Source organism: Somniosus microcephalus, chromosome 8 (genome assembly GCF_052327205.1).
Source record: "Somniosus microcephalus isolate GS21.2 chromosome 8, FLI_Smic_1.0, whole genome shotgun sequence".
NCBI lineage: Eukaryota > Metazoa > Chordata > Chondrichthyes > Squaliformes > Somniosidae > Somniosus > Somniosus microcephalus.
The window spans coordinates 4,406,838-4,434,324 of NC_140994.1; the positions used below are offsets into that span (position 1 = coordinate 4,406,838).

Below are 27,487 nucleotides of genomic sequence, written 5' to 3' on the forward strand. Positions count from 1 at the left end.
CTCACTCTCGCTCACCATTAGAACCTCGCTCACTCTCGCTCACCATTAGAACCTCGCTCACTCTCGCTCACCATTAGAACCTCGCTCACTCTCGCTCACCATTAGAACCTCACTCACCATTAGAACCGCGCTCACTCTCACTCACCATTAGAACCTCACTCACTCTCGCTCACCATTAGAACCTCGCTCACTCTCGCTCACCATTAGAACCTCGCTCACTCTCGCTCACCATTAGAACCTCGCTCACTCTCGTTCACCATTAGAACCTCACTCACTCTCGTTCACCATTAGAACCTCGCTCACTCTCGCTCACCATTAGAACCTCACTCACTCTCGCTCACCATTAGAACCTCGCTCACTCTCGCTCACCATTAGAACCTCACACTCTCGCTCACCATTAGAACCTCGCTCACCATTAGAACCTCGCTCACTCTCACTCACCATTAGAACCTCACTCACTCTCGCTCACCATTAGAACCTCGCTCACTCTCGCTCACCATTAGAACCTCGCTCACTCTCGCTCACCATTAGAACCGCGCTCACTCTCGCTCACCATTAGAACCGCGCTCACTCTCACTCACCATTAGAACCTCGCTCACTCTCGCTCACCATTAGAACCTCGCTCACTCTCGCTCACCATTTGAACCGCACTCTCTCGCTCACCATTAGAACCTCACTCACCATTAGAACCTCGCTCACTGTCACTCACCATTAGAACCTCACTCACTGTCACCATTAGAACCTCGCTCACTCTCGCTCACCATTAGAACCTCGCTCACTCTCGCTCACCATTCGAACCAAACTCACTCTCGCTCACCATTAGAACCTCGCTCACTCTCACTCACCATTAGAACCTCGCTCACTCTCGCTCACCATTAGAACCTCGCTCACCATTAGAACATCACTCACTCTCGCTCACCATTAGAACCTCGCTCACTCTCGCTCACCATTAGAACCTCGCTCACTCTCGCTCACCATTTGAACCGCACTCACTCTCGCTCACCATTAGAACCTCACTCACTCTCACTCACCATTAGAACCTCGCTCACTGTCGCTCACCATTAGAACCTCACTCACTCTCACCATTAGAACCTCGCTCACTCTCGCTCACCATTAGAACCTCGCTCACTCTCGCTCACCATTAGAACCTCGCTCACTCTCACTCACCATTAGAACCTCGCTCACTCTCGCTCACCATTAGAACCTCGCTCACCATTAGAACCTCGCTCACTCTCGCTGACCATTAGAACCTCGCTCACTCTCGCTCACCATGAGAGCCTCGCTCACTCTCGCTCACCATTAGAACCTCGCTCACTGTCGCTCACCATTAGAACCTCGCTCACTCTCGCTCACCATTAGAACCTCACTCACTCTCGCTCACCATTAGAACCTCGCTCACTCTCGCTCACCATTAGAACCTCACTCACTCTCACTCACCATTAGAACCTCGCTCACTCTCGCTCACCATTAGAACCTCGCTCACTCTCGCTCACCATTAGAACCTCACTCACTCTCGCTCACCATTAGAATCTCGCTCACTGTCGCTCACCATTAGAACCTCGCTCACTCTCGCTCACCATTAGAACCTCGCTCACTCTCGCTCACCATTAGAACCAAACTCACTCTCGCTCACCATTAGAACCTCGCTCACTCTCACTCACCATTAGAACCTCGCTCACCATTAGAACCTCACTCACTGTCGCTCACCATTAAAACCTCGCTCACTCTCGCTCACCATTAGAACCTCGCTCACTGTCGCTCACCATTAGAATAAACTCACTCTTGCTCACCATTAGAACCTCACTCTTAGGACACCACTAGAAGCCAGCTCATCGAATAGGTCACCAGTCGGTATTAGTTGGGAACCAACCAACTCAACTGGTCACCAGCAGAAACCATTAGAAACGGGTGTCACTGGGCCGATGAAGCGAAAGAGTGAAAGCAAGGTAATTATCTGGCGGATACTATCAGACTTTATTAGAATTCATTGCCACATCCTAGCTGATTGGTGTTGTCTCCTGTTGCACTGGTGTCTCCACACCTGGAGTTCAGTCCAGTGTTTCCAAAGCTTCTTCCTCAGTAATAATCATCAGTATCAGAATAATCCTCCTCTACATGCTGAGGCTGCCTCCATGGAACCTCAATCTCACCCATCTGATCTGAAAGAGAGAACCACCGAGAGAATATTACAGGTTGGTTATGGAAGCACTTCTTCACACAAAGGGTAGTGGAAATCTGGAACTCTCTCTATCCCTACAAGGTTGTGGATGCTGGGGGTCAGTTGGGGCTTTCAAGGCTGGGGACGATCGATTTTTGTTGGGTAAGTGTATCGAGGGATATGGAGCAAAGGCAGTAAATGGGATTGAGGTACAGATCAGCCATGGTCTTATTGAATGGTGGAGCAGGCTCGAGGGGCTGAATGGCCTCCACCTGTTCCAATGTAGATGAGGAGAGGGAGGAGCAAGTGTCATTAAAGAGAGCTGGCTGATTGAGCCAAATAGAGCACCAGGTCTGATCTGTGAGGCAGCCGAGACACTATCATCAGCTTCAGTCCCCCTGGGCTAGGCAGAGGGACACTGGTAGCAACCCAGCAGCTCATTGCTATCCACAGAGCAAGAAATAATGGGAAGGGATTTCCTACAATCTTACAGCACAGAAGGAGGCCATTCGGCCCATCGTGCCTGTGCCGGCTCTTTGAAAGAGCGCTCCAATTAGTCCCACTCCCCCCTGCTCTTTCCCCACAGCCCTGTATTTCTTTTCTTTTGAAGTATTTATCCAATTCCCCTTGGAAAGTTATTTTTGAATCCGCTTCCAGATATAAGAAACCTGGCACAGGCACAATGGGCCGAATGGCCTCCTTCTGTGCTGTATCACTCTACGAGTCTAAGAGAAGGGACAGTATAGGAGGGGCAAGGTGTGTGCTCGATTTCCCGCCGTGCGCTCGCTGTCAGTCCCTCCCTTACCTGGAGTGATGACAGTCAGACTGGCAGCTGCCGACACTTCTCCGAGTTTGTTCCGTGCGGAGCAGTGATACACTCCCGAATCCGTGTTGCGAACTCCCTGGATCTGGAGCCAGCCGGTCACTTCATATTTAAACGGGCCTCCTCGAAACTGCCAATGAAAACGATCCCAGTGAATTAGAGTCACGTGACTTGGACAAATGGCCGCTCGGGTCAGGATTGCCAAGTGTCCTGAAGTCTACTAATGTTATATTCCCTTTATATTGTCGTGCAGTCCCCGCCACTTACATCGTCTCCACTTATCGCCAGCAGCTGGCGCAAACCATTTGCCATTTCCACTTAAGTCAATTACACAAAGCTGCCACTTATAACACATTATACATGCCGGATATTCCGTACTGTTCAATAATCTTTTCCCACCCCGTTATCATTCGGTATTTAGATTGGACCAACGCGAATTTCAGGTGGCCGCCAGGGATGCCTAAAAACAGCAAGGGCCAATATGGGAGTGAACCGCTTACCAGATTCTCGCCCAATCCGCGTCTTAATCCTCATTTCTCCATCTCACGTTCGCCTAGACCGGGGTACACCGGGGGCATTGCCCCGAGTGGGGTACAATGGTTGCGGGGTGCATTGCCCCGAGTGGGGTACACTGGTTCTGGGGTGCATTGCTCCGAGTGGGGTACACAGGTTGTGGGGGGCATTGCCCCAAGTGGGGTACACTGGTTCTGGGGGGCATTGCCCCGAGTGGGGTACACTGGTTCTGGGGGGACATTGCCTTGAGTGGGGTACACTGGTTCTGGGGGGCATTGCCCCAAGTGGGGTACACTGGTTCTGGGGGCATTGCCCCAAGTGTGGTACACTGGTTCTGGGGGGCATTGCCCCAAGTGGGGTACACTGGTTCTGGGGGGACATTGCCCCAAGTGGGGTACACTGCTTCTGGGGGGCATTGCCCCAAGTGGGGTACACTGCTTCTGGGGGGCATTGCCCCAAGTGGGGTACTCTGGTTCTGGGGGGACATTGCCCTGAGTGGGGTACACTGGTTCTGGGGGGCATTGCCCCGAGTGGGGTACACTGGTTCTGGGGGGCATTGCCCCAAGTGGGGTACACTGGTTCTGGGGGGACATTGCCCCAAGTGGGGTACACTGCTTCTGGGGGGCATTGCCCCAAGTGGGGTACACTGCTTCTGGGGGGCATTGCCCCAAGTGGGGTACTCTGGTTCTGGGGGGGCATTGCCCTGAGTGGGGTACACTGGTTCTGGGGGGCATTGCCCTGAGTGGGGTACACCGGTTGCGTGGGGCATTGCCCCGAGTGGGGTACACTGGTTGCGGGGGGGGCATTGCCCCAAGTGGGGTACACTGGTTCTGGGGAGACATTGCCCCGAGTGGGGTACACCGGTTGCGGGGGGCATTGCCCCGAGTGGGGTACACTGGTTCTGGGGGGCATTGCCCTGAGTGGGGTACACCGGTTGCAGGGGACATTGCCCCGAGTGGGGTACACTGGTTGTGGGGGCATTGCCCCGAGTGGGGTACACTGGTTGTGGGGGGGCATTGCCCCGAGTGGGGTACACCGGTTGCGGGGGGGCATTGCCCCGAGTGGGGTAAACTGGTTGCGGGGGGGGACATTGACCCGAGCTCAGAGAGGGGGAGCAGCGATGGTGCAGCCCTGATATCCACAGTCACTGGGATGGGCAACGTTACCAGCTCCTCATCGAGACCTGGTCCTGGGATCTTGCTGCTGTAACCTCAAGGTTCCTGTAAAGCCTTTGATCTGAACTTGTGTTAAGGCTTCATCACAGTTCAAGAATGAAAAAGGGGAATAACTTTATCAAGCTTTAAAACCAACTTTACGTGCAGCAACCTAACCTTTGCTGACAATCTCCATCTTGGTGTCTGTATTCAACCAATTGCCTGATTGGCAGGTTGTCAGATTGTTAGGGAACGTCAGTAAATAGCTGTGAAAGATTGAAAGTGTCTAGAAATGGTCGTACTGTATCAGTCAGGTACCTGTACGGAGATGTGGGGGTCATCACCTGGCAGAAAGGTTTCCACCCCGTCTTTCCGCCATTCGATAGCTGCCATCGGATAAGCGAAGATCTCACAGCCAAAAATGACATCCTCTCCGGTCGTGTTCCAGGTGTTGAAGGGAGGAGATATGATCTGAGGGACTGAGAGAGAAAGGGTGAAGGACGATATATAGAAACATGGTTTAGACAAGGAAGAAGGCTTCTACAGAAGAGCCAAGAACTGCGAGGAGTTGGGCACGTTCGAAGAATGGAAACAGCTAGAACACCTTTCATGGTTGTGCACGGAGCTAGAAGCTGAGGAAGACCAAGGAAGCATTGGGGCAACAGTGTCAAGAGTGACTGGTCACAGAACGGGATACAGGCAACTGAAGTGTCCAGGCTGGTTCAGAACTGACAATAATAGAGTGAATTCATTCTCCTCTATCATCACTGCTGAACTGACGGATGGGGATTTAGTTGCAGTAGTAAGTGTATCAAAGGATATGGAACCAAGGCGGGTAGGTGGAGCGGAGATACAGATCAGCCATGAACTAACTGAATGGCGGAACAGGCCAAGGGGCTGAAAGGCCTCCTCCTGTTCCCTCTTTAAGGAGAAACTTCTTTACCCAGAGAGTGGTGAGAATGTGGAACTCGCTACCACAGGGAGTGGTTGAGGTGAATAATGTAGATGCATTTAAGGGGAAGCTGGATAAACACATGAGGGAGAAAGGAATAGAAGGACATGGTGATAGGGTGAGATGAAGAGGGGTGGGAGGAGGCTCGTGTGGAGCAGAAACACCGGCACGGACCAGTTGGGCCGAATGGCCTGTTTCTGAGCTGTAAATACTGTGTCATTCTATGATATCACAGAGATTGCGAATGGAAGTGTAAGTATTGATGTACAGACGGGAGGGTGCCTGTCCATCACCAGCCAGGATACTAAGGGCAGGCAGAGCTGTGGCTCAGTTGGTCGCACCCTTGTCTCGAAGTCAGAAGGTTAAGGGTTCAAGTCCCAAGTTCAAGAGACTTGAGCACAAAAGCCTAGGCTGACACTCCCTGAGGGAGTGCTGCACAGTTGAAGGTGCTGTCTTTCGGATGAGATGTTAAACTGAGGCCCCATCTGCTCTCTCAGAGATCCCATTGCACTATTATTGAAGAAGAGCAGGGGAGGTGTCCTGGTCAAAAATTATCCCTCAATCAACATCACTAAAAAATACATTATCTATTTGTTGTCACAATGCTGTTTGTGGGATCTTGCTGTGTGCAAATTGACTACATTACAACAGTGACTACTCTTCAAAAAAGTGCTTCATTTGCTGAAAAGCGCTTTGGGACGTCCGGTGGCCGTGAAAGGTGCTTTTTACACAAATTGCAGGCATCTGGTTCTCAGTCCTTGCTCTCCAACACCTTCCATCTTGAGAGCACATTGTAAAATTGGGTTTCTTTTCTTCTCACCCATATTGAATCCCTGGAACTGTGCCCGAACTCCAGGAAAATACAGTCGGACTCTGGGACTCTTTGGCCTGGTATCTGTTAAGAGGATCTCAAGCTGTGGGAGGCCACAGCAAGTCTGCCACATTCCTTACTTCAAAAACACTCGTCAAACTAATGAAGTCTTGAAAAATATCATTAAAAACTCATTCCAGTCGGAAAAGGAACAGCTGGGAAATCACTTTGGAAATGGAGCTGAAGTATTTGAGAAGGTAGAAATTTGTGGTTGGATGGGAACAGGAGGAGGCCATTCGGCCCCTCGAGCCTGTTCCGCCATTCAATGAGATCATGGCTGATCTGTGTCTTGACTCCATTTACCCGCCTTTGCTCCAGATCCCTCGATCCCCTGACCCAACAAAAATCCATCGAGCTCAGGTTTGAAATTTTCAATTGACCCCCAGCCTCAACAGCTTTTTTGGGGGGAAGAGTTCCAGATTTCCACCACCCTTTGTGTGAAGAAGTGCTTCCTGACATCACCCCTGAACGGCCTGGCTCTAATTTTAAGGTTCTGCCCCCTTGTTCTGGACTCCCCTTACCAGAGGAAATAGTTTCTCTGTAACAACCCGATCAAATCCTTTAATCATCTTAAACACCTCGATTAGATCGCCCCTTAATCTTCATTATTCATGGGGGTAACAGTCTAGTCTGTGCAACCTGTCCTTGTAATTTAACCCTTTGAGCCCCGGGATCATTCTGGTGCATCTGCGCTGCCCCCCCTCCAAGGCCGATATATCCTTCCTGAGGTGCGGGGCCCAGAACTGAACGTGGCGTCCAGACCGGGTCTGACCAGAGCTCAGTACAGCTGGAACATAACGTTCTCCCCTCTGTATTCCAGCCCCCTCGAGGTAAAGGCCGACATTCCATTAGCCTTTTGAATTATTTTTTGTACTTGTCCACTGGCTTTTAGTGATTTCTCACCTTGAGCCCTGAATCTCTTGGCTTCTTCACAGTTCCCAGCTTCTTACCATTTGGAAAATACTTTGCTCTGTCTTTCTTGGGTCCAAAGTGGGTGACCTCACACTTTCCTCACATTGAACTCCACCTGCCACAGTTTTGCCCACTCACTGAATCTGTCAATGTCCTGCCAATCTGCCTTCGCTCCGGGTTCAGATGAGCGACTTATGCAGATGAGGCCTGGGGGTTAAAATCTCCCAGGCTTCACGCTGGGAATGGGCCGGATGGTTTCTTGCCCCCGCCCTGCCCCCCCCCCCACCACCTCCCTCCCCCCTTACTCTGATCACATGGCTCAATCCGGGACTCAGATCTTCGGCAGTGACAGTCAGGTGTGGTAAGATATTAACTCATCGCAGAACCAGGCTCAGGCCCGGGCACAATTCAAGCAGCTATCAGCTGTGGCTCAGAAGGTTGTGGGTTCAAGTCTCACTCCAGAGAGTTGAGCACAAAAATCCAGGCTGGCATTCCCAGTGCCAGTACTGAGGAAGCGCTGCACTGCCGGAGGGGCAGTACTGAGTGAGTGCTGCACTGTTGGAGGTGCCGTCTTTCGGATGAGACATTAAACCGAAGCCCCGTCTGCTCTCAGGTGGATGTAAAAGATCCTGTTGCACTATTTTGAAGAAGAGCAGGGGGAGTTCTCCCCGGTGTCCTGGGCCAATATTTATCCCTCAACCAACATCATTAAAACAGATTATCTGGTCATCATCACATTGCTGTTTGTGGAATCTTGCTGTGCACAAATTGGCTGCTGCGTTTCCTACATTACAACAGTGACTACACTTCAAAAAGTACTTCATCAGTTGTAAAGCGCTTTGGGATGTCCTGAGGTGGTGAAAGACGCTGTGAACAGTTGTTTTTTGGACTGGAGGAAGGTACACAGTGGTGTTCCCCAGGGGTCGGTTGTGCTTTTCCTGATATATATTAATGACTTGGATGTGGGTGTTCAGGGCACAATTTCAAAATTTGCAGATGACACAAAACTTGGAAGTATAGTGAACAGTGAGGAGGATAGGGATAGACTTCAAGAGGACATAGACAGGCTGGTGAAATGGGTGGACACGTGGCAGATGAAATTTAACACAGAAAAGTGTGAAGTGATACATTTTGGTAGAAAGAATGAGGAGAGACAATATAAACTAAAGGGTACAATCCTAAAGGTGGTGCACGAACAGAGAGACCTGGGGGTATATGTGCACAAATCGTTGAAGGTGCCTGGGGCAGACTGAGAAAGCAGTTAAAAGGCTTACGGGATCCTGGGCTTCATAAATAGAGGCAGAGAGTACAAAAGCCAGGAAGTTATGATGAACCTTTATAAAACACTGGTTCGGCCTCAACTGGAGTATTGTCTCCAATTCTGGGCACCGCACTTTAGGAAGGATGTGAAGGCCTTAGAGAGGGTGCAGTAAAAATTTACGAGAATGATTCCAGGGATGAGGGACTTCAGTCACGTGGATAGACTGGAGAAGCTGGGGTTGTTCTCCTTGGATCAGAGTAGATTAAGAGGAGATTTGATAGAGGTGCTCAAAATCATGAACTAACAGAAAATACTGGAAATACTCAGCAGGCCAGGCAACATCTGTGGAGAGAGAAACAGAGTTAATGTTTCAGGTCTGGGACCCGTATTGGGGGAAAAATTCGGTTGTTTTGCGACAAAGCAACTAGTGCCCGGGCGTGGCGCCACCCACGCCACCAGCAAAATTCAGCGGGCGGTTAGTGGCGGCGAGGGAGTGGGACTAGCTGAAGGGCTCTTGCAAAGAGCCGGCACAGGCTCGACGGGCCGAATGGCCTCCATCAAGATCCCACAAACAGCAATGTGACCATGACCAGATAATCTCCTTCTATGATTCTCTGAAATAATTACATTGAGAGTGCAGTGGGACAGGAATCGATAACGTAAACTCTGGGTGTGACCCCCATTCCTGCGTTCAAAAAACTGCTGACTCTTTCCTCCCCCCATCCAGTGCACACTGATTGTCCCGACCTCAGAGAAAACGGCTTCTCCCTGCCCCGCGCCCCAGAGTAAACACCTTCTCCCGCCCCGCGCCCCAGAGTAAACACCTTCTCCCTGCCCCGCCCCCCCAGAGTAAACACCTTCTCCCCGCGCCCCAGAGTAAACACCTTCTCCCCGCCCCGCGCCCCAGAGTAAACACCTTCTCCCACCCCGCGCCCCAGAGTAAACACCTTCTCCCCGCCCCGCGCCCCCAGAGTAAACACCTTCTCCCACCCCGCGCCCCAGAGTAAACACCTTCTCCCCGCCCCGCCCCCCCAGAGTAAACACCTTCTCCCCGCCCAGCACCCCCAGTGTAAACACCTTCTCCTGCCCCGCACCCCAGAGTAAACACCTTCTCCTGCCCCGCCCCCCCAGAGTAAACACCTTCTCCCCGCCCCCCCAGAGTAAACACCTTCTCCCGCCCCCCCAGAGTAAACACCTTCTCCCGCCCCATCCCCCCAGAGTAAACACCTTTTCCCCGCCCCATCCCGCCAGAGTAAACACCTTCTCCCGCCCCGCGCCCCAGAGTAAACACCTTCTCCCACCCCGCGCCCCAGAGTAAACACCTTCTCCTGCCCCGCCCCCCCAGAGTAAACACCTTCTCCCACCCCGCGCCCCAGAGTAAACACCTTCTCCCACCCCGCGCCCCAGAGTAAACACCTTCTCCCGCCCCGCCCCCCCAGAGTAAACACCTTCTCCCGCCCCGCCCCCCCAGAGTAAACACCTTCTCCTGCCCCGCCCCCCCAGAGTAAACACCTTCTCCCACCCCGCACCCCCAGAGTAAACACCTTCTCCCGCCCCGCCCCCCCAGAGTAAACACCTTCTCCCGCCCCGCCCCCCCAGAGTAAACACCTTCTCCTGCCCCGCCCCCCCAGAGTAAACACCTTCTCCCACCCCGCACCCCCAGAGTAAACACCTTCTCCTGCCCCGCCCCCCCAGAGTAAACACCTTCTCCCGCCCCGCCCCCCCAGAGTAAACACCTTCTCCTGCCCCGCCCCCCCAGAGTAAACACCTTCTCCTGCCCCGCCCCCCCAGAGTAAACACCTTCTCCTGCCCCGCCCCCCCAGAGTAAACACCTTCTCCCCGCCCCCCCAGAGTAAACACCTTCTCCTGCCCCGCCCCCCCAGAGTAAACACCTTCTCCCGCCCCCCCAGAGTAAACACCTTTTCCCCGCCCCATCCCCCCAGAGTAAACACCTTCTCCCCGCCCCCCCAGAGTAAACACCTTCTCCTGCCCCGCCCCCCCAGAGTAAACACCTTCTCCCGCCCCCCCAGAGTAAACACCTTTTCCCCGCCCCATCCCCCCAGAGTAAACACCTTCTCCCCGCCCCCCCAGAGTAAACACCTTCTCCCTGCCCCGCGCCCCAGAGTAAACACCTTCTCCCGCCCCATCCCCCCAGAGTAAACACCTTCTCCTGCCCCATCCCCCCAGAGTAAACACCTTCTCCCTGCCCCGCGCCCCAGAGTAAACACCTTCTCCCGCCCCATCCCCCCAGAGTAAACACCTTTTCCCCGCCCCATCCCCCCAGAGTAAACACCTTCTCCCCGCCCCGCGCCCCAGAGTAAACACCTTCTCCCGCCCCATCCCCCCCAGAGTAAACACCTTCTCCTGCCCCGCCCCCCCAGAGTAAACACCTTCTCCCGCCCCATCCCCCCAGAGTAAACACCTTCTCCCGCCCCATCCCCCCAGAGTAAACACCTTCTCCCCGCCCCATCCCCCCAGAGTAAACACCTTCTCCCCGCCCCATCCCCCCAGAGTAAACACCTTCTCCCGCCCCATCCCCCCAGAGTAAACACCTTCTCCCGCCCCATCCCCCCAGAGTAAACACCTTTTCCCCGCCCCATCCCCCCAGAGTAAACACCTTCTCCCGCCCCATCCCCCCAGAGTAAACACCTTCTCCCTGCCCCATCCCCCAGAGTAAACACCTTCTCCCGCCCCGCCCCCCAGAGTAAACACCTTTTCCCCGCCCCGCGCCCCAGAGTAAACACCTTCTCCCGCCCCGCGCCCCAGAGTAAACACCTTCTCCCCGCCCCATCCCCCCAGAGTAAACACCTTCTCCCGCCCCATCCCCCCAGAGTAAACACCTTCTCCCGCCCCATCCCCCCAGAGTAAACACCTTCTCCTGCCCCGCCCCCCCAGAGTAAACACCTTCTCCCACCCCGCGCCCCAGAGTAAACACCTTCTCCTGCCCCGCCCCCCCAGAGTAAACACCTTCTCCTGCCCCGCCCCCCCAGAGTAAACACCTTCTCCTGCCCCGCCCCCCCAGAGTAAACACCTTCTCCCCGCCCCCCCAGAGTAAACACCTTCTCCTGCCCCGCCCCCCCAGAGTAAACACCTTCTCCCGCCCCCCCAGAGTAAACACCTTTTCCCCGCCCCATCCCCCCAGAGTAAACACCTTCTCCCCGCCCCCCCAGAGTAAACACCTTCTCCTGCCCCGCCCCCCCAGAGTAAACACCTTCTCCCGCCCCCCCAGAGTAAACACCTTTTCCCCGCCCCATCCCCCCAGAGTAAACACCTTCTCCCCGCCCCCCCAGAGTAAACACCTTCTCCTGCCCCATCCCCCCAGAGTAAACACCTTCTCCCCGCCCCCCCAGAGTAAACACCTTCTCCCTGCCCCGCGCCCCAGAGTAAACACCTTCTCCCGCCCCATCCCCCCAGAGTAAACACCTTCTCCTGCCCCATCCCCCCAGAGTAAACACCTTCTCCCTGCCCCGCGCCCCAGAGTAAACACCTTCTCCCGCCCCATCCCCCCAGAGTAAACACCTTTTCCCCGCCCCATCCCCCCAGAGTAAACACCTTCTCCCCGCCCCGCGCCCCAGAGTAAACACCTTCTCCCGCCCCATCCCCCCCAGAGTAAACACCTTCTCCCGCCCCATCCCCCCAGAGTAAACACCTTCTCCCGCCCCATCCCCCCAGAGTAAACACCTTCTCCCGCCCCATCCCCCCAGAGTAAACACCTTCTCCCGCCCCATCCCCCCAGAGTAAACACCTTCTCCCTGCCCCATCCCCCCAGAGTAAACACCTTCTCCCGCCCCGCCCCCCAGAGTAAACACCTTTTCCCCGCCCCGCGCCCCAGAGTAAACACCTTCTCCCGCCCCATCCCCCCAGAGTAAACACCTTCTCCCTGCCCCATCCCCCCAGAGTAAACACCTTCTCCCGCCCCGCGCCCCAGAGTAAACACCTTCTCCCCGCCCCATCCCCCCAGAGTAAACACCTTCTCCCGCCCCATCCCCCCAGAGTAAACACCTTCTCCCGCCCCATCCCCCCCAGAGTAAACACCTTCTCCCGCCCCATCCCCCCAGAGTAAACACCTTCTCCCGCCCCATCCCCCCAGAGTAAACACCTTCTCCCGCCCCATCCCCCCAGAGTAAACACCTTCTCCCGCCCCATCCCCCCAGAGTAAACACCTTCTCCCGCCCCATCCCCCCAGAGTAAACACCTTTTCCCCGCCCCATCCCCCCAGAGTAAACACCTTCTCCCGCCCCATCCCCCCAGAGTAAACACCTTTTCCCCGCCCCGCGCCCCAGAGTAAACACCTTCTCCCGCCCCGCCCCCCAGAGTAAACACCTTTTCCCCGCCCCGCGCCCCAGAGTAAACACCTTCTCCCGCCCCGCCCCCCAGAGTAAACACCTTTTCCCCGCCCCGCCCCCCAGAGTAAACACCTTCTCCCCGCCCCATCCCCCCAGAGTAAACACCTTCTCCCGCCCCATCCCCCCAGAGTAAACACCTTCTCCTGCCCCGCCCCCCCAGAGTAAACACCTTCTCCCGCCCCATCCCCCCAGAGTAAACACCTTCTCCCGCCCCGCCCCCCCAGAGTAAACACCTTCTCCTGCCCCGCCCCCCCAGAGTAAACACCTTCTCCCCATCCCCCCCAGAGTAAACACCTTCTCCCGCCCCATCCCCCCCAGAGTAAACACCTTCTCCCGCCCCATCCCCCCAGAGTAAACACCTTCTCCTGCCCCGCCCCCCCAGAGTAAACACCTTCTCCTGCCCCGCCCCCCCCCAGAGTAAACACCTTCTCCCCGCCCCGCGCCCCAGAGTAAACACCTTCTCCTGCCCCGCCCCCCCAGAGTAAACACCTTCTCCTGCCCCGCGCCCCAGAGTAAACACCTTCTCCCCGCCCCGCGCCCCAGAGTAAACACCTTCTCCTGCCCCGCCCCCCCAGAGTAAACACCTTCTCCCCGCCCCGCGCCCCAGAGTAAACACCTTCTCCTGCCCCGCCCTCCCAGAGTAAACACCTTCTCCTGCCCCGCCCTCCCAGAGTAAACACCTTCTCCCCGCCCCATCCCCCCAGAGTAAACACCTTCTCCCCGCTCCCCTCCCAGAGTAAACACCTTCTCCCCGCCCCGCGCCCCAGAGTAAACACCTTCTCCCCGCCCCATCCCCCCAGAGTAAACACCTTCTCCCGCCCCATCCCCCCAGAGTAAACACCTTCTCCCGCCCCATCCCCCCCAGAGTAAACACCTTCTCCCGCCCCATCCCCCCCAGAGTAAACACCTTCTCCCGCCCCATCCCCCCAGAGTAAACACCTTCTCCTGCCCCGCCCCCCCAGAGTAAACACCTTCTCCTGCCCCGCCCCCCCAGAGTAAACACCTTCTCCCCGCCCCGCGCCCCAGAGTAAACACCTTCTCCTGCCCCGCCCCCCCAGAGTAAACACCTTCTCCCGCCCTGCCCCCCCAGAGTAAACACCTTCTCCCCGCCCCGCGCCCCAGAGTAAACACCTTCTCCTGCCCCGCGCCCCAGAGTAAACACCTTCTCCTGCCCCGCCCCCCCAGAGTAAACACCTTCTCCTGCCCCGCCCCCCCAGAGTAAACACCTTCTCCCCGCCCCGCGCCCCAGAGTAAACACCTTCTCCTGCCCCGCCCTCCCAGAGTAAACACCTTCTCCCCGCCCCATCCCCCCAGAGTAAACACCTTCTCCCCGCTCCCCTCCCAGAGTAAACACCTTCTCCCGCCCCGCTCCCCCAGAGTAAACACCTTCTCCCGCCCCGCCCCCCCAGAGTAAACACCTTCTCCCGCCCCATCCCCCCAGAGTAAACACCTTCTCCCGCCCCATCCCCCCAGAGTAAACACCTTCTCCTGCCCCGCGCCCCAGAGTAAACACCTTCTCCTGCCCCGCCCCCCCAGAGTAAACACCTTCTCCTGCCCCGCCCCCCCAGAGTAAACACCTTCTCCCCGCCCCGCGCCCCAGAGTAAACACCTTCTCCTGCCCCGCCCTCCCAGAGTAAACACCTTCTCCCCGCCCCATCCCCCCAGAGTAAACACCTTCTCCCCGCCCCATCCCCCCAGAGTAAACACCTTCTCCTGCCCCGCGCCCCAGAGTAAACACCTTCTCCTGCCCCGCCCCCCAGAGTAAACACCTTCTCCTGCCCCGCCCCCCCAGAGTAAACACCTTCTCCCCGCCCCGCGCCCCAGAGTAAACACCTTCTCCCTGCCCCGCCCCCCCAGAGTAAACACCTTCTCCCCGCCCCGCCCCCCCAGAGTAAACACCTTCTCCCGCCCTGCCCCCCCAGAGTAAACACCTTCTCCTGCCCCGCCCCCCCAGAGTAAACACCTTCTCCCCGCCCCCCCAGAGTAAACACCTTCTCCCGCCCTGCCCCCCCAGAGTAAACACCTTCTCCCGCCCCCCCAGAGTAAACACCTTCTCCCGCCCCCCCAGAGTAAACACCTTCTCCCGCCCCCCCAGAGTAAACACCTTCTCCCGCCCCGCCCCCCCAGAGTAAACACCTTCTCCCCGCTCCCCTCCCAGAGTAAACACCTTCTCCTGCCCCGTCCCCCCAGAGTAAACACCTTCTCCCCGCTCCCCCCCCAGAGTAAACACCTTCTCCCGCCCCCCCAGAGTAAACACCTTCTCCCGCCCCGCCCCCCCAGAGTAAACACCTTCTCCCGCCCCCCCAGAGTAAACACCTTCTCCCGCCCCGCCCCCCCAGAGTAAACACCTTCTCCCGCCCCGCCCCCCCAGAGTAAACACCTTCTCCCTGCCCCGCCCCCCCAGAGTAAACACCTTCTCCCGCCCCGCCCCCCCAGAGTAAACACCTTCTCCCCGCCCCCCCAGAGTAAACACCTTCTCCTGCCCCGCCCCCCCAGAGTAAACACCTTCTCCCCGCCCCCCCAGAGTAAACACCTTCTCCCCGCCCCCCCAGAGTAAACACCTTCTCCTGCCCCGCCCCCCCAGAGTAAACACCTTCTCCCCTCCCCGCCCTGCCCCACCATCCTTACCTGCTTCACAGGGTCCCTCGTGAGCCAGGGTGATGTTGGCCGTCTGATTGCCATTGGCAGCCTCTTGGAACTTGCAGATCTGCAGGTAGGTCTGGCCATTGGAGCCACACACGGCCTGATTGGACCGACACATGCACTGGGGCTCGGGGACCTCCCCTTCTCTCAGGTCCCCCAGCTCCAGCCGACACTCCAGGTTCTCTCCGCACTGGCCGTAGAAGTGGTTGGTGTTGTCCAGGTCACAGATTTGCCCCTCGATGTTGCCACACTCCCAGCAGCAGTCACAGGGGTCCCTGACCAGCCCGGCAGGGCACCCCTGGGGAGGGAGGCACTGGTCCGACTCACAGGGAGGGCAGCCATCCCCTTCCTCGAGCAGCCTCTGCCACCCTCGGTGCACATGGTCCAGGGACTCCGCCGCCACCCCCAGTGCAGTCCAGCTCACGGCCAGCAGTAGAATGGGATTAGAGAGAGGGGACAGACCACCTGATCTCATCATCACTGCCTCCCCACCACCCTCGAGATTATTTCATTCCCCAGAATCTCACTGGCTTTTCCTGGCAGTTGCTGCTCCCTCAGATCAGTTTCATTATTCTCGTTATTCAGCACCTGAACAACAAACAAGAAAAAAAAGAATTTAGAAACTGTAAACCATCGAAAGGCCATCGCTTACCAACAGGTAGACCCCGCCCACCCACCTTCTCCCCATACCCCTCAATCCCAATAGATTCAGGGGGCAAATGAGTTAACGGGTGACAAACGCGCCCTTCCCCTGTGTGTGAGAATGAATGTGAGCGTAATTGGAGGAAGCACACGCACTCTCCAGTGAGGGTCACTGGATAAAGAACTCCTACAGGAAGCTCCCTCTACACTGTCCCATCAAACACTCCCAGGGCAGGTACAGCACAGGGTTAGATACAGAGTAAAGCTCCCTCTACACTGACCCATCAAACACTCCCAGGACAGGTACAGCATGGGTTAGATACAGAGTAAAGCTCCCTCTACACTGTCCCATCAAACACTCCCAGGGCAGGTACAGCACGGGTTAGATACAGAGTAAAGCTCCCTCTACACTGCCCCATCAAACACTCCCAGGGCAGGTACAGCACGGGTTAGATACAGAGTAAAGCTCCCTCTACACTGTCCCATCAAACACTGCCAGGGCAGGTACAGCACGGGTTAGATACAGAGTAAAGCTCCCTCTACACTGTTCCATCAAACACACCCAGGGTAGGTACAGCACGGGTTAGATACAGAGTAAAGCTCCCTCTACACTGTCCCATCAAACACTGCCAGGGCAGGTACAGCACGGGTTAGATACAGAGTAAAGCTCCCTCTACACTGTCCCATCAAACACTCCCGGGGCAGGTACAGCACGGGGTTAGATACAGAGTAAAGCTCCCTCTACACTGTCCCATCAAACACTCCCAGGGCAGGTACAGCACAGGGTTAGATACAGAGTAAAGCTCCCTCTACACTGTCCCATCAAACACTCCCAGGGCAGGCACAGCACGGGTTAGATACAGAGTAAAGCTCCCTCTACACTGTCCCATCAAACACTCCCAGGGCAGGTACAGCACGGGCACTGTCCCATCAAACACTCCCAGGGCAGGTACAGCACGGGTTAGATACAGAGTAAAGTTCCCTCTACACTGTCCCATCAAACACTCCCAGGGCAAGTACAGCACGGACTTCGAGGTGTCGCACAGAACAGGATGATCCCAGGTTTGATCCCCAATCTGTGCTGAATTTGCTGATAATGGGACAGATGATCTTGAACCTGCTTCACTCGGTCTCAGAGTCCCCGAGCCCATGTGTGAATATCGGGGGAGGACAGGGTCAGGCTAGCCTGCGATGCCTTACATGGTAGAGCAGCCTGATGACCCTCGTTGTCCTTATTGACACATGGGGAATGGCCAGTTGAGTGAGGCATCGGCACTCAGTCAGGACCGGAGATACTGGAACAGTATGAAGCGGCATTTGATTTACAATCTCCTGGAACTGTGCCCGATCCCGCGGGAAATACTGTTGGAATCTGCGGGACCACGGACTGGAAGTTGTTTGAAGATCTCAAGCTGTGGGAGGGCACAGCCAGTCTGCGACATTCCTTACTTCAAAAACACTCGTCAAACTCATGAACTCTTGAAAAATATCATTTAAAAGAATGATGTCAATTGGGATATACAGAGAAACCAAATGGACTGCACTCCCGCTCTTGGTCACTGTCCACTGACTGCTGCTGGGAACTAAGTCAGAGAGAGAATGCGGGAGAGAGACAGAAAGAGAGGGGGATGAAGAAAGGGACTGGGAGGCAGAGAGGATGGGAGAGGGACACCTCGGATAAAATTTGTGACGTTTGATAAGGGCCATTTCAGTATTGTGGCATGGGAGGAAACCTGATTGGAGAAGTTGAAAGATGGAGTTGCGGGAAAGGTGCGCATGGATTTGAGAGCCGACAACACGCTCAAGGACCTTGGAGTGCAAAGGGAGGTTGGAGATAGGGCGGTAGTTTGCAAGGACAGAGGGGTCAAGAGTGGTTTTTTGAGGAGAGGGGTGATGACAGCAGATTTGAAGGGGAGGGGGGCAGTACCTGAGGAGAGAGAACCTTTAACAATATCAGCTAACATGGGGGCCAGGAAAGGAAGCTGGGTGGTCAGCAGTTTAGTGAGAACAGGGTCGAGGGAGCAGGGGTTTAGGCAATGGCTGTGATACTACCAAGGCTGAATTTCCTGCCAACATTCAGGGGATGAAATTTGTCTTTCAAAAAGGAAGAATATCTGTTTGCTCTGAAAATAATAATACTTCACTGCTAAAATCACAATCCCGGAAATTGCATGTTTCAAATCCACAGTTTCCTGTAATTTTGGAATTAATTACTGTACAGAGAAAAGCAGGCTCTCTCTCTGTGCCCTTCCCTCAATCTCTCTCCCTATTCCTCTCTCTGTCTTGTCCTTGCTCTCTTTTGTTCTCTCTCAGTCCCCCTCTCCCTTTCTGTCCTTCTCTCTACTCCTCTCCGTTTCCCTGAATCTCACGAATCCTCATGCTGTCCCTACATATCCCCCACCCCACCTACCCACCTTCTCCCCATATCCCCAACCCCACCTACCCACCTTCTCCCCATATCCCCCACCCCACCTACCCACCTTCTCCCCATATCCCCAACCCCACCTACCCACCTTCTCCCCATATCCCCAACCCCACCTACCCACCTTCTCCCCATATCCCCCAACCCCACCTACCCACCTTCTCCCCATATCCCCCAACACCACCTACCCACCTTCTCCCCACATCCCCCAACCCCACCTACCCACCTTCTCCCCATATCCCCCAACCCCACCTACCCACCTTCTCCCCATATCCCCCAACCCCACCTACCCACCTTCTCCCCATATCCCCAACCCCACCGACCCACCTTCTCCCCATATCCCCAACCCCACCGACCCACATTCTCCCCACATCCCCCAACCCCACCTTCACCCCATATCCCCCAACCCCACCTACCCACCTTCTCCCCACATCCCCCAACCCCACCTACCCACCTTCTCCCCATATCCCCCAACCCCACCTACCCACCTTCTTCCCACATCCCCCAACCCCACCTACCCACCATCTCCCCATATCCCCCAACCCCACCTACCCACCTTCTCCCCATATCCCCCAACCCCACCTACCCACCTTCTCCCCATATCCCCAACCCCACCTACCCACCTTCTCCCCATATCCCCCAACCCCACCTACCCACCTTCTCCCCATATCCCCAACCCCACCGACCCACCTTCTCCCCATATTCCCAACCCCACCTACCCACCTTCTCCCCATATCCCCCACCTACCCACCTTCTCCCCATATCCCCCAACCCCACCTACCCACCTTCTCCCCATATCCCCAACCCCACCTACCCACCTTCTCCCCATATCCCCCAGCCCCACCTACCCACCTTCTCCCCATATCCCCAACCCCACCTACCCACCTGCTCCCCATATCCCCAACCCCACCTACCCACCTTCTCCCCATATCCCCAATCCCACCTACCCACCTGCTCCCCATATCCCCCAACCCCACCTACCCACCTTCTCCCCATATCCACAACCCCACCTACCCACCTTCTCCCCATATCCCCAACCCCACCTACCCACCATCTCCCCATATCCTCAACACCACCTACCCACCTTCTCCCCATATCCCCAATCCCACCTACCCACCTGCTCCCCATATCCCCCAACCCCACCTACCCACCTTCTCCCCATATCCACAACCCCACCTACCCACCTTCTCCCCATATCCCCAACCCCACCTACCCACCATCTCCCCATATCCTCAACACCACCTACCCAACTTCTCACATAGAAACATAGAAGATAGGAGCAGGAGTTGGCCATTCAGCCCCTCGAGCCTGCTCCGCCATTCAATGAGATCATGGCTGATCATCCAAGCTCAGTACCCTGTCCCTGCTTTCTCCCCATATCCCTTGATCCCTTTAGCCTTAAGAAATATATTTAACTCCTTCTTGAATATATTTAATGAATTGGCCTCAACTGCCTTGTGTGGTAGAGAATTCCACAGGTTCACCACTCTCTGGGTGAAGAAACTCCTCCTCATCTCTGTCCTAAATGGCCTACCCCTTATCATTAGACTGTGACCCCTGGTTCTGGACTCCCCCACCATCGGGAACATCCTTCCTGTATCTAGTCTGTCTAGTCCTGTTAGAATTTTATAAGTTTCAATGAGATCCCGTCTCATTCTTCTAAACTCCAGCGAGTATTAGCCCAATCGACACAATCTCTCCTCATACATCATTTCTGCCATCCCAGGTATCAGTCTGGTGAATCTTCACTGCACTTCCTCCATGGCAAGAACATCCTTCCTCAGATAAGGCGACCAAAACTGCACACAATACTCAAGATGTGGTCTCACCAAGGCCCTGTACAACTGCAGCAAGACATCCTTGTTCCTGTACTCGAACCCTCTCGCTACGAAGGCCAACATAACATTTGCCTTCTTAACCGTCTGCTGCACCTGCATGCTTACCTTCAGCGACTGGTGCACAAGGACACCCAGGCCTCATTGCACTTCCCCTTCTCCCAATCTATTGCCGTTCAGATAATAATCTGCCTTCCTGTTTTTGCCACCAAAGTGGATAACCTCACATTTATCCACATTATATTGCATCTGTCATGCATCTGCCCAATCACCCAACCTGTCCAAATCATACTGGAGTTTCTCAGCATCCTCCCCACAGCACACACGCCCACCCCGCTTTGTGTTGTCTGCAAACTTGGAGATATTACATCTAGTTCCCTCGTCTAGATCATTAATATATATTGTGAATAGCTGGGGTCCTAGCACCGATCCCTGCGGTACCCCACTAGTCACTGCCTGCCACTCGGAAAAAGACCCGTTTATTCCAACTCTTTGCTTCCTGTCTGCCAACCAGTTCTCTATCCAAATCAGTACCTTACCCCCAATCCCATGTGCCTTAACTTTACACGCTAATCTCTTATGCGGGACCTTATCGAAAGTCTTCTGAAAGTCCAAATACTCCACATCCACTGGTTCTCCCTTATCTATTCTACCAGTTACATCCTCAAAAAATTCCAGTAGATTAGTCAAGCACGATTTACCTTTTGTAAATCCATGTTGACTTTGTCCGATCCTGTCACTGTTTTCCAAGTGCTCTGCTATTACATCCTTTATAATGGACTCTAGCATTTTCCCCACTACCGATATCAGGCTTACCGGTCTATAATTCCTCGTTTTCTCTCTACCACCTTTTTTGAATAGTGGGGTAACATTAGGTACCCTCCAATCCATGGGTACTGTTCCAGAGACTATATCCATTAATCTATTCTCATTCCATTCACTCACCCAATTGTCCAGTGACTCCAGTTACCCATTTCCCTCCAATGTCCTTCTCCGGTTACTTGTTTGGGTGATAAAGATTTCCCGGCTTCCCTTCGTACTCCTAACTCTGGTGCCTTTACCCCGGGATTTTAACCCTACCCCTCAGGGAACATTCTCCATGGAATAACACTGTCAATAATGGGAAAGCATGGAATGAGTTAGGGGCATTTTCCGATGAAGTACGCTCAAGCCAACATTCCCTGTACAATCTTCCCTTTTCTGGACCCACCATGACCTGAGGGCAGGGAAGGTCACTGCTGCCACATATGCGATGGGATTTCTTCCATAACTCTCAGTGAGAAGGGACTGGGGCCAGAGGTCAGAGTTCAAGGAAAGCAGAGTTCTCGGAGGCTACAGAGAGATGGAGGGTTGTAGGGGCTGGAGGAGGTTACAGAGATAGGGAGGGTTGTAGGGCTGGAGGAGGTTACAGAGAGAGGGAGGGTTGTAGGGGCTGGAGGAGGTTACAGAGAGAGGGAGGGTTGTAGGGGCTGGAGGAGGTTACAGACAGATGGAGGGTTGTAGGGGCTGGAGGAGGTTACAGAGAGAGGGAGGGTTGTGGGGCTGGAGGAGGTTACAGAGAGAGGGAGGGTTGTAGGGGCTGGAGGAGGTTACAGAGAGAGGGAGGGTTGTAGGGGCTGGAGGAGGTTACAGAGAGAGGGAGGGTTGTAGGGGGCTGGAGGAGGTTACAGAGATAGGGAGGGTTGTAGGGCTGGAGGAGGTTACAGAGAGAGGGAGGGTTGTAGGGCTGGAGGAGGTTACAGAGATAGGGAGGGTTGTAGGGCTGGAGGAGGTTACAGAGATAGGGAGGGTTGTAGGGGCTGGAGGAGGTTACAGAGATAGGGAGGGTTGTAGGGCTGGAGGAGGTTACAGAGATAGGGAGGGTTGTAGGGCTGGAGGAGGTTACAGAGATAGGGAGGGTTGTAGGGCTGGAGGAGGTTACAGAGAGAGGGAGGGTTGTAGGGCTGGAGGAGGTTACAGAGATAGGGAGGGTTGTAGGGCTGGAGGAGGTTACAGAGAGAGGGAGGGTTGTAGGGCTGGAGGAGGTTACAGAGATAGGGAGGGTTGTAGGGCTGGAGGAGGTTACAGAGATAGGGAGGGTTGTAGGGCTGGAGGGGGTTACAGAGATAGGGAGGGTTGTAGGGCTGGAGGAGGTTAGAGAGATAGGGAGGGTTGTAGGGCTGGAGGAGGTTAGAGAGATAGGGAGGGTTGTAGAGGGCTGGAGGAGGTTACAGAGATAGGGAGGGTTGTAGGGCTGGAGGGGGTTACAGAGATAGGGAGGGTTGTAGGGGCTGGAGGAGGTTACAGAGAGAGGGAGGGTTGTAGGGCTGGAGGGGGTTACAGAGATAGGGAGGGTTGTAGGGCAGGAGGAGGTTACAGAGAGAGGGAGGGTTGTAGGGCTGGAGGAGGTAACAGAGAGAGGGAGGGTTGTAGGGGCTGGAGAAGATTACAGAGAGAGGGAGGGTTGTAGGGCTGGAGGAGGTTACAGAGATAGGGAGGGTTGTAGCGGCTGGAGGAGGTTACAGAGATAGGGAGGGTTGTAGGGCTGGAGGAGATTACAGAGATAGGGAGGGTTGTAGGGCTGGAGGAGGTAACAGAGATAGGGAGGGTTGTAGGGCTGGAGGAGGCTACAGAGATAGGGAGGGTTGTAGGGCTGGAGGAGGTTACAGGGATAGGGAGGGTTGTAGGGGCTGGAGGAGGTTACAGAGATAGGGAGGGTTGTAGGGCTGGAGGAGGTTACAGAGATAGGGAGGGTTGTAGGGGCTGGAGGAGGTTACAGAGATAGGGAGGGTTGTAGGGCTGGAGGAGGTTACAGAGATAGGGAGGGTTGTAGGGCTGGAGGAGGTTACAGAGATAGGGAGGGTTGTAGGGGCTGGAGGAGGTTACAGAGATAGGGAGGGTTGTAGGGCTGGAGGAGGTTACAGAGATAGGGAGGGTTGTAGGGCTGGAGGAGGTTACAGAGATAGGGAGGGTTGTAGGGGCTGGAGGAGGTTACAGAGATAGGGAGGGTTGTAGCGGCTGGAGGAGGTTACAGAGATAGGGAGGGTTGTAGGGGCTGGAGGAGGTTACAGAGATAGGGAGGGTTGTAGGGGCTGGAGGAGGTTACAGAGATAGGGAGGGTTGTAGGGGCTGGAGGAGGTTACAGAGATAGGGAGGTCAGTCACTGAGCTATAAACAGCTTCTGACGTAAAGTTACTGACACTTTGAGTAATGTTACTAATACTGTGAACAATGTGACTGATACTGGAATTGTGCTATTGCCACATTAATTAATCTTCTTTCTTGCATCTGTGAAAAGGACTGCAGTTTTAAATTAACCCTTTGGTTGTTCTGCACCTTCCATCGGTTCTTTTAAAGCAGATTGTTTAATAGTAACAGCCATAAACACAGACAGATACCAGTGTAGTGGAGTAGAACTGCCAAGAGATTCAGATAGAGAGAGTGTGAGAGAGAGAGAGAGAGAGAGAGACAGTGAGAGAGATAGAGCGTGAGAGAGGCAGAGAGTGAGAGAAAGTGTTTGTGAGAGAGAGTGAGGGAGCGAGAAAGTGAGGGAGTGTGGGAGAAAGTGAGAGTGAGAGAGAAAGTGAAAGAGAGAGAGTGAGAGAATGTGAGAGAGATAGTGAGAGAGAGATTGAGAGAGAGAGTGAAAGTATGTGTGAGTGAGAGAAGAGAGTGAGAGAGAGAGACAGAGACAGTGAGAGACAGAGACAGAGCGAGTGAGAGACAGAGACAGAGCGAGTGAGAGAGAGAGCGAGAGAGTGAGAGACAGAGAGAGTGAGAGACAGAGAGTGAGAGAGAGAGAGAGAGACAGAGAGAGTGAGAGACAGAGACAGAGCGAGTGAGAGAGAGAGCGAGAGAGTGAGCGAGCGAGAGAGTGTGAGAGACAGAGAGAGTGAAAGAGGCAGAGACGGCGAGAGAGAGAGAGCGAGTGAGACAGAGAGAGTGAGAGAGAGAGTGATAGAGACAGAGAATGAGAGAGAGTGATAGAGAGAGTGAGTGAGAGAGACAGAGATAGAGGGACAGAGCGAGCGAGCCCGCACACCCAAAGTGAGGTATTTGCAGCGACTGTCTGTGTTACACATGAACAAATCTCAGGGAACATGAGAAACACTGTGCGAGAGCAGGTGAATGAGAACACTGTAATCTCAGCGTGTTGTGTCTGTGTCTGTGTCTGTCTGTCTGTCTGTGTCCCTATTGTATCTCTCGGGTTCAATCTCTGTGTTAAGTGAACAGGATGAAGCAGGCGGTGGATGATTGAGGTGAACTGACCCGCTCAGCACAGATGACCGAGTGACCGCAGTAAGCGGAGCTCGAAGCTCACTCCCCATCCAGCGGCACTTTCCCCGGACTCGGCACCACCGCCTCCAGCTGTTCCTTACCTTTGCTGTGAGTAGAGTTGCTGCGATTCGCAGTTCTGCCTGTAGTCAGGGAGCGGCCTGGCTTAATCCGCTTCTCTTTAACAACCCATTCCGGCAGCTCATCAAAGGCACAGTCTGACTGCCGGCAGCCTGTCACAGAGCTCAGGGTAAAGGCTGTTCCACTGCCGTGCCCCAGGACTCTGTAACGCCAAGTGAAATGCGACTCCCGCCCCGGACTCCAACACTCCCTCTTTAACCAACACTTAAGTAGGAAACCACATGTTCTTTAAACCTTTACCTCACAGCATCAGACAGCAGACTCAACTACCCCTCTCTCTGTCTCCCTCTACCTATGATCTCTCTATCACTATCTCTAACTATATTTCTATCATTATCACTCTATCTCTTTATAGCTTTCTTTCTCTCTCTTTTTCTTTCTATCTTTCTCTCTATCGCTCTCTCTCTATTTCTCTCTCTCTATTTCTGTCTCTCTGTGTCTACCAGTTTATTGATCTTTCTCTGTTTTGTACTCTTTTTGTTTCTGTCACTCTATATTGTCCTCCCTTTGTGTCTCTTCCTTTTCCTCTCCTTGTCTTTGTCTCTGTCTATCCCTCTATCGCTTTATTTGTCTCCCTCTTTATCCCTCCTCTATCTGCCTCTCTCTTACTATTATATCTGTATTATATTAAAGATCTTCTTCACACACTTCCTCTCAAACTTTTCTACAACTTCCTGTATCCATATTTAGAATGGAGGCTGCCTATGTAAACTTGTCACGTTGTAATTACACTTTCCTACCAGTGGTGGCGCTGCAGCACGGCCGTCATTGCCCACTGCATACAAATGTTATTGGAGCCCCAGTGGATCTTCCTCCCACCCACACCACTTACTGCAGCTTCCTGAGGATGCGATGTGATAGGCCCTGTTGATTCATTCCAATGCAAATGAGATTGATTTCTTTCAAAAAATAACATTTTGGGAAACAGTATCTGAGTAATTGGAGACATGACGTGTGGTGAGTGCAGCGTGCTCGGGAGGAACAGGTGACTTTGGACCCCTGGTCCCCAACGCTCTCCACCACTGGGGGTTTTCCTCACCTCATGTCTGGGTCTGTTGTAAGAGGAAGACAGAAAGACTTTATTTATACAGCGCCTTTCACCACCTCAGGATGTCCCAAAGCGCTTCACTTTTTGAATTGTAGTCACTGTTGTAATGTACGAAACGCGAGAGCAAGCTCCCACAAACAGCAATGTGATAATGACCAGATAACCGTGTTTTATTTTATTCGTTCCTAGGATGTGGGCGTCGCTGGCAAAGCCAGCATTTATTGCCCATCCTTGAGAAGGCGGTGGTAAGCCACCTTCTTGAACCGCTGCAGTCCGTGTGGTGAAGGTTCTCCCACAGTGCTGTTAGGGAGGGAGTTCCAGGATTTTGACCCAGCGACAATGAAGGATCGGCGATATATTTCCAAGACAGGATGGTGTGTGACTTGGAGGGGAACTTGGAGGTGGCGGTGTTCCCATGCGTCTGCTGCCCTTGTCCTTCTAGGTGGAAGAGGTCGTGGGTTTGGGAGGTGCTGCCAAAGAAGCCTTGGCGAGTTGCTGCAGTGCATCTTGTAGATGGTACACACTGCAGCCACGGTACGCCGGTGGTGGAGGGAGTGAATGTTTAAGGTGGCGGATGGGGTGCCAATCAAGCGGGCTGCTTTGTCCTGGATGGTGTCGAGCTTCTCGAGTGTTGTTGGAGCTGCACTCATCCAGGCAAGTGGAGAGTATTCCATCACACTCCTGACTTGTGCCTTGTAGATGGTGGAAAGGCTTTGGGGAGTCAGGGGGTGAGACACTCACCACAGGATACCCAGCCTCTGACCTGCTCTTGTTGCCACAGTATTTATGTGGCTGGTCCAGTTAAGTTTCTGGTCAATGGTGACCCCCAGGATGTTGATGGTGGGGATTCAGCAATAGTAATGCTGTTGAATGTCAAGGGGCGGTGGTTAGACTCTCGTTTGTTGGAGACAGTCATTGCCTGGCACTTGTGTGGCGTGAATGTTACCTGCCACTTATCAGCCCAAGTCTGAATGTTGTCCAGGTCTTGCTGCATGCGGGCACGGACTGCTTCATTATCTGAGGAGCTGTGAATGGCGCTGAGCACTGTGCAGTCATCAGCGAACATCCCCTTTCTGACCTTATGATGGAGGGAAGGTCATTGATGAAGCAGCTGAAGATGGTTGGGCCTAGGACACTGCCCTGAGGAACTCCTGCAGCGATGTCCTGGGGCTGTGATGATTGACCTCCAAACAGTCAGGGGGAGATAGAGGAACAGATATGTAGGCAAATCTCAGAAAAGTGCGAAAATAATAGGGTAATAATAGTGGGGGATTTCAACTTCCCCAATATAAATTGGGATAGTCAGAGTGTGAAAGGCTTAGAGGGTGCAGAATTCTTAAAGTGCATCCAGGAGAGCTTTTTGAGCCAACATGTAGAAAGTCCTACAAGAGAGGGGGCGGTACTGGACCTAATTCTGGGGAATGTAGCCGGGCAAGTGGTGGAAGTGTCAGTAGGAGAGCATTTTGGCGACAGTGACCACAATTCGGTGACATTTAAGGTGGTCATGGAAAA

At 54.3% G+C, this 27,487-nt stretch overlaps 1 protein-coding gene across 1 annotated transcript; it reads right to left on the reverse strand.

Moving 5' to 3' along the window:
• Positions 1–42: 42 nt before the first annotated feature.
• LOC147113258 (kazal-type serine protease inhibitor domain-containing protein 1-like) lies at positions 43–25,433 on the reverse strand. Its single transcript, XM_085994146.1, has 5 exons — positions 24,891–25,433; positions 15,619–16,221; positions 4,967–5,127; positions 2,964–3,111; positions 43–2,159 (listed from the first exon to the last, which is right to left on the reverse strand). Exons 2-5 carry the CDS (start codon positions 16,109–16,111, stop codon positions 2,077–2,079), a joined length of 885 nt encoding a protein of 294 aa, XP_085850272.1. The 5' UTR covers positions 16,112–16,221; positions 24,891–25,433; the 3' UTR covers positions 43–2,076.
• Positions 25,434–27,487: the final 2,054 nt, after the last annotated feature.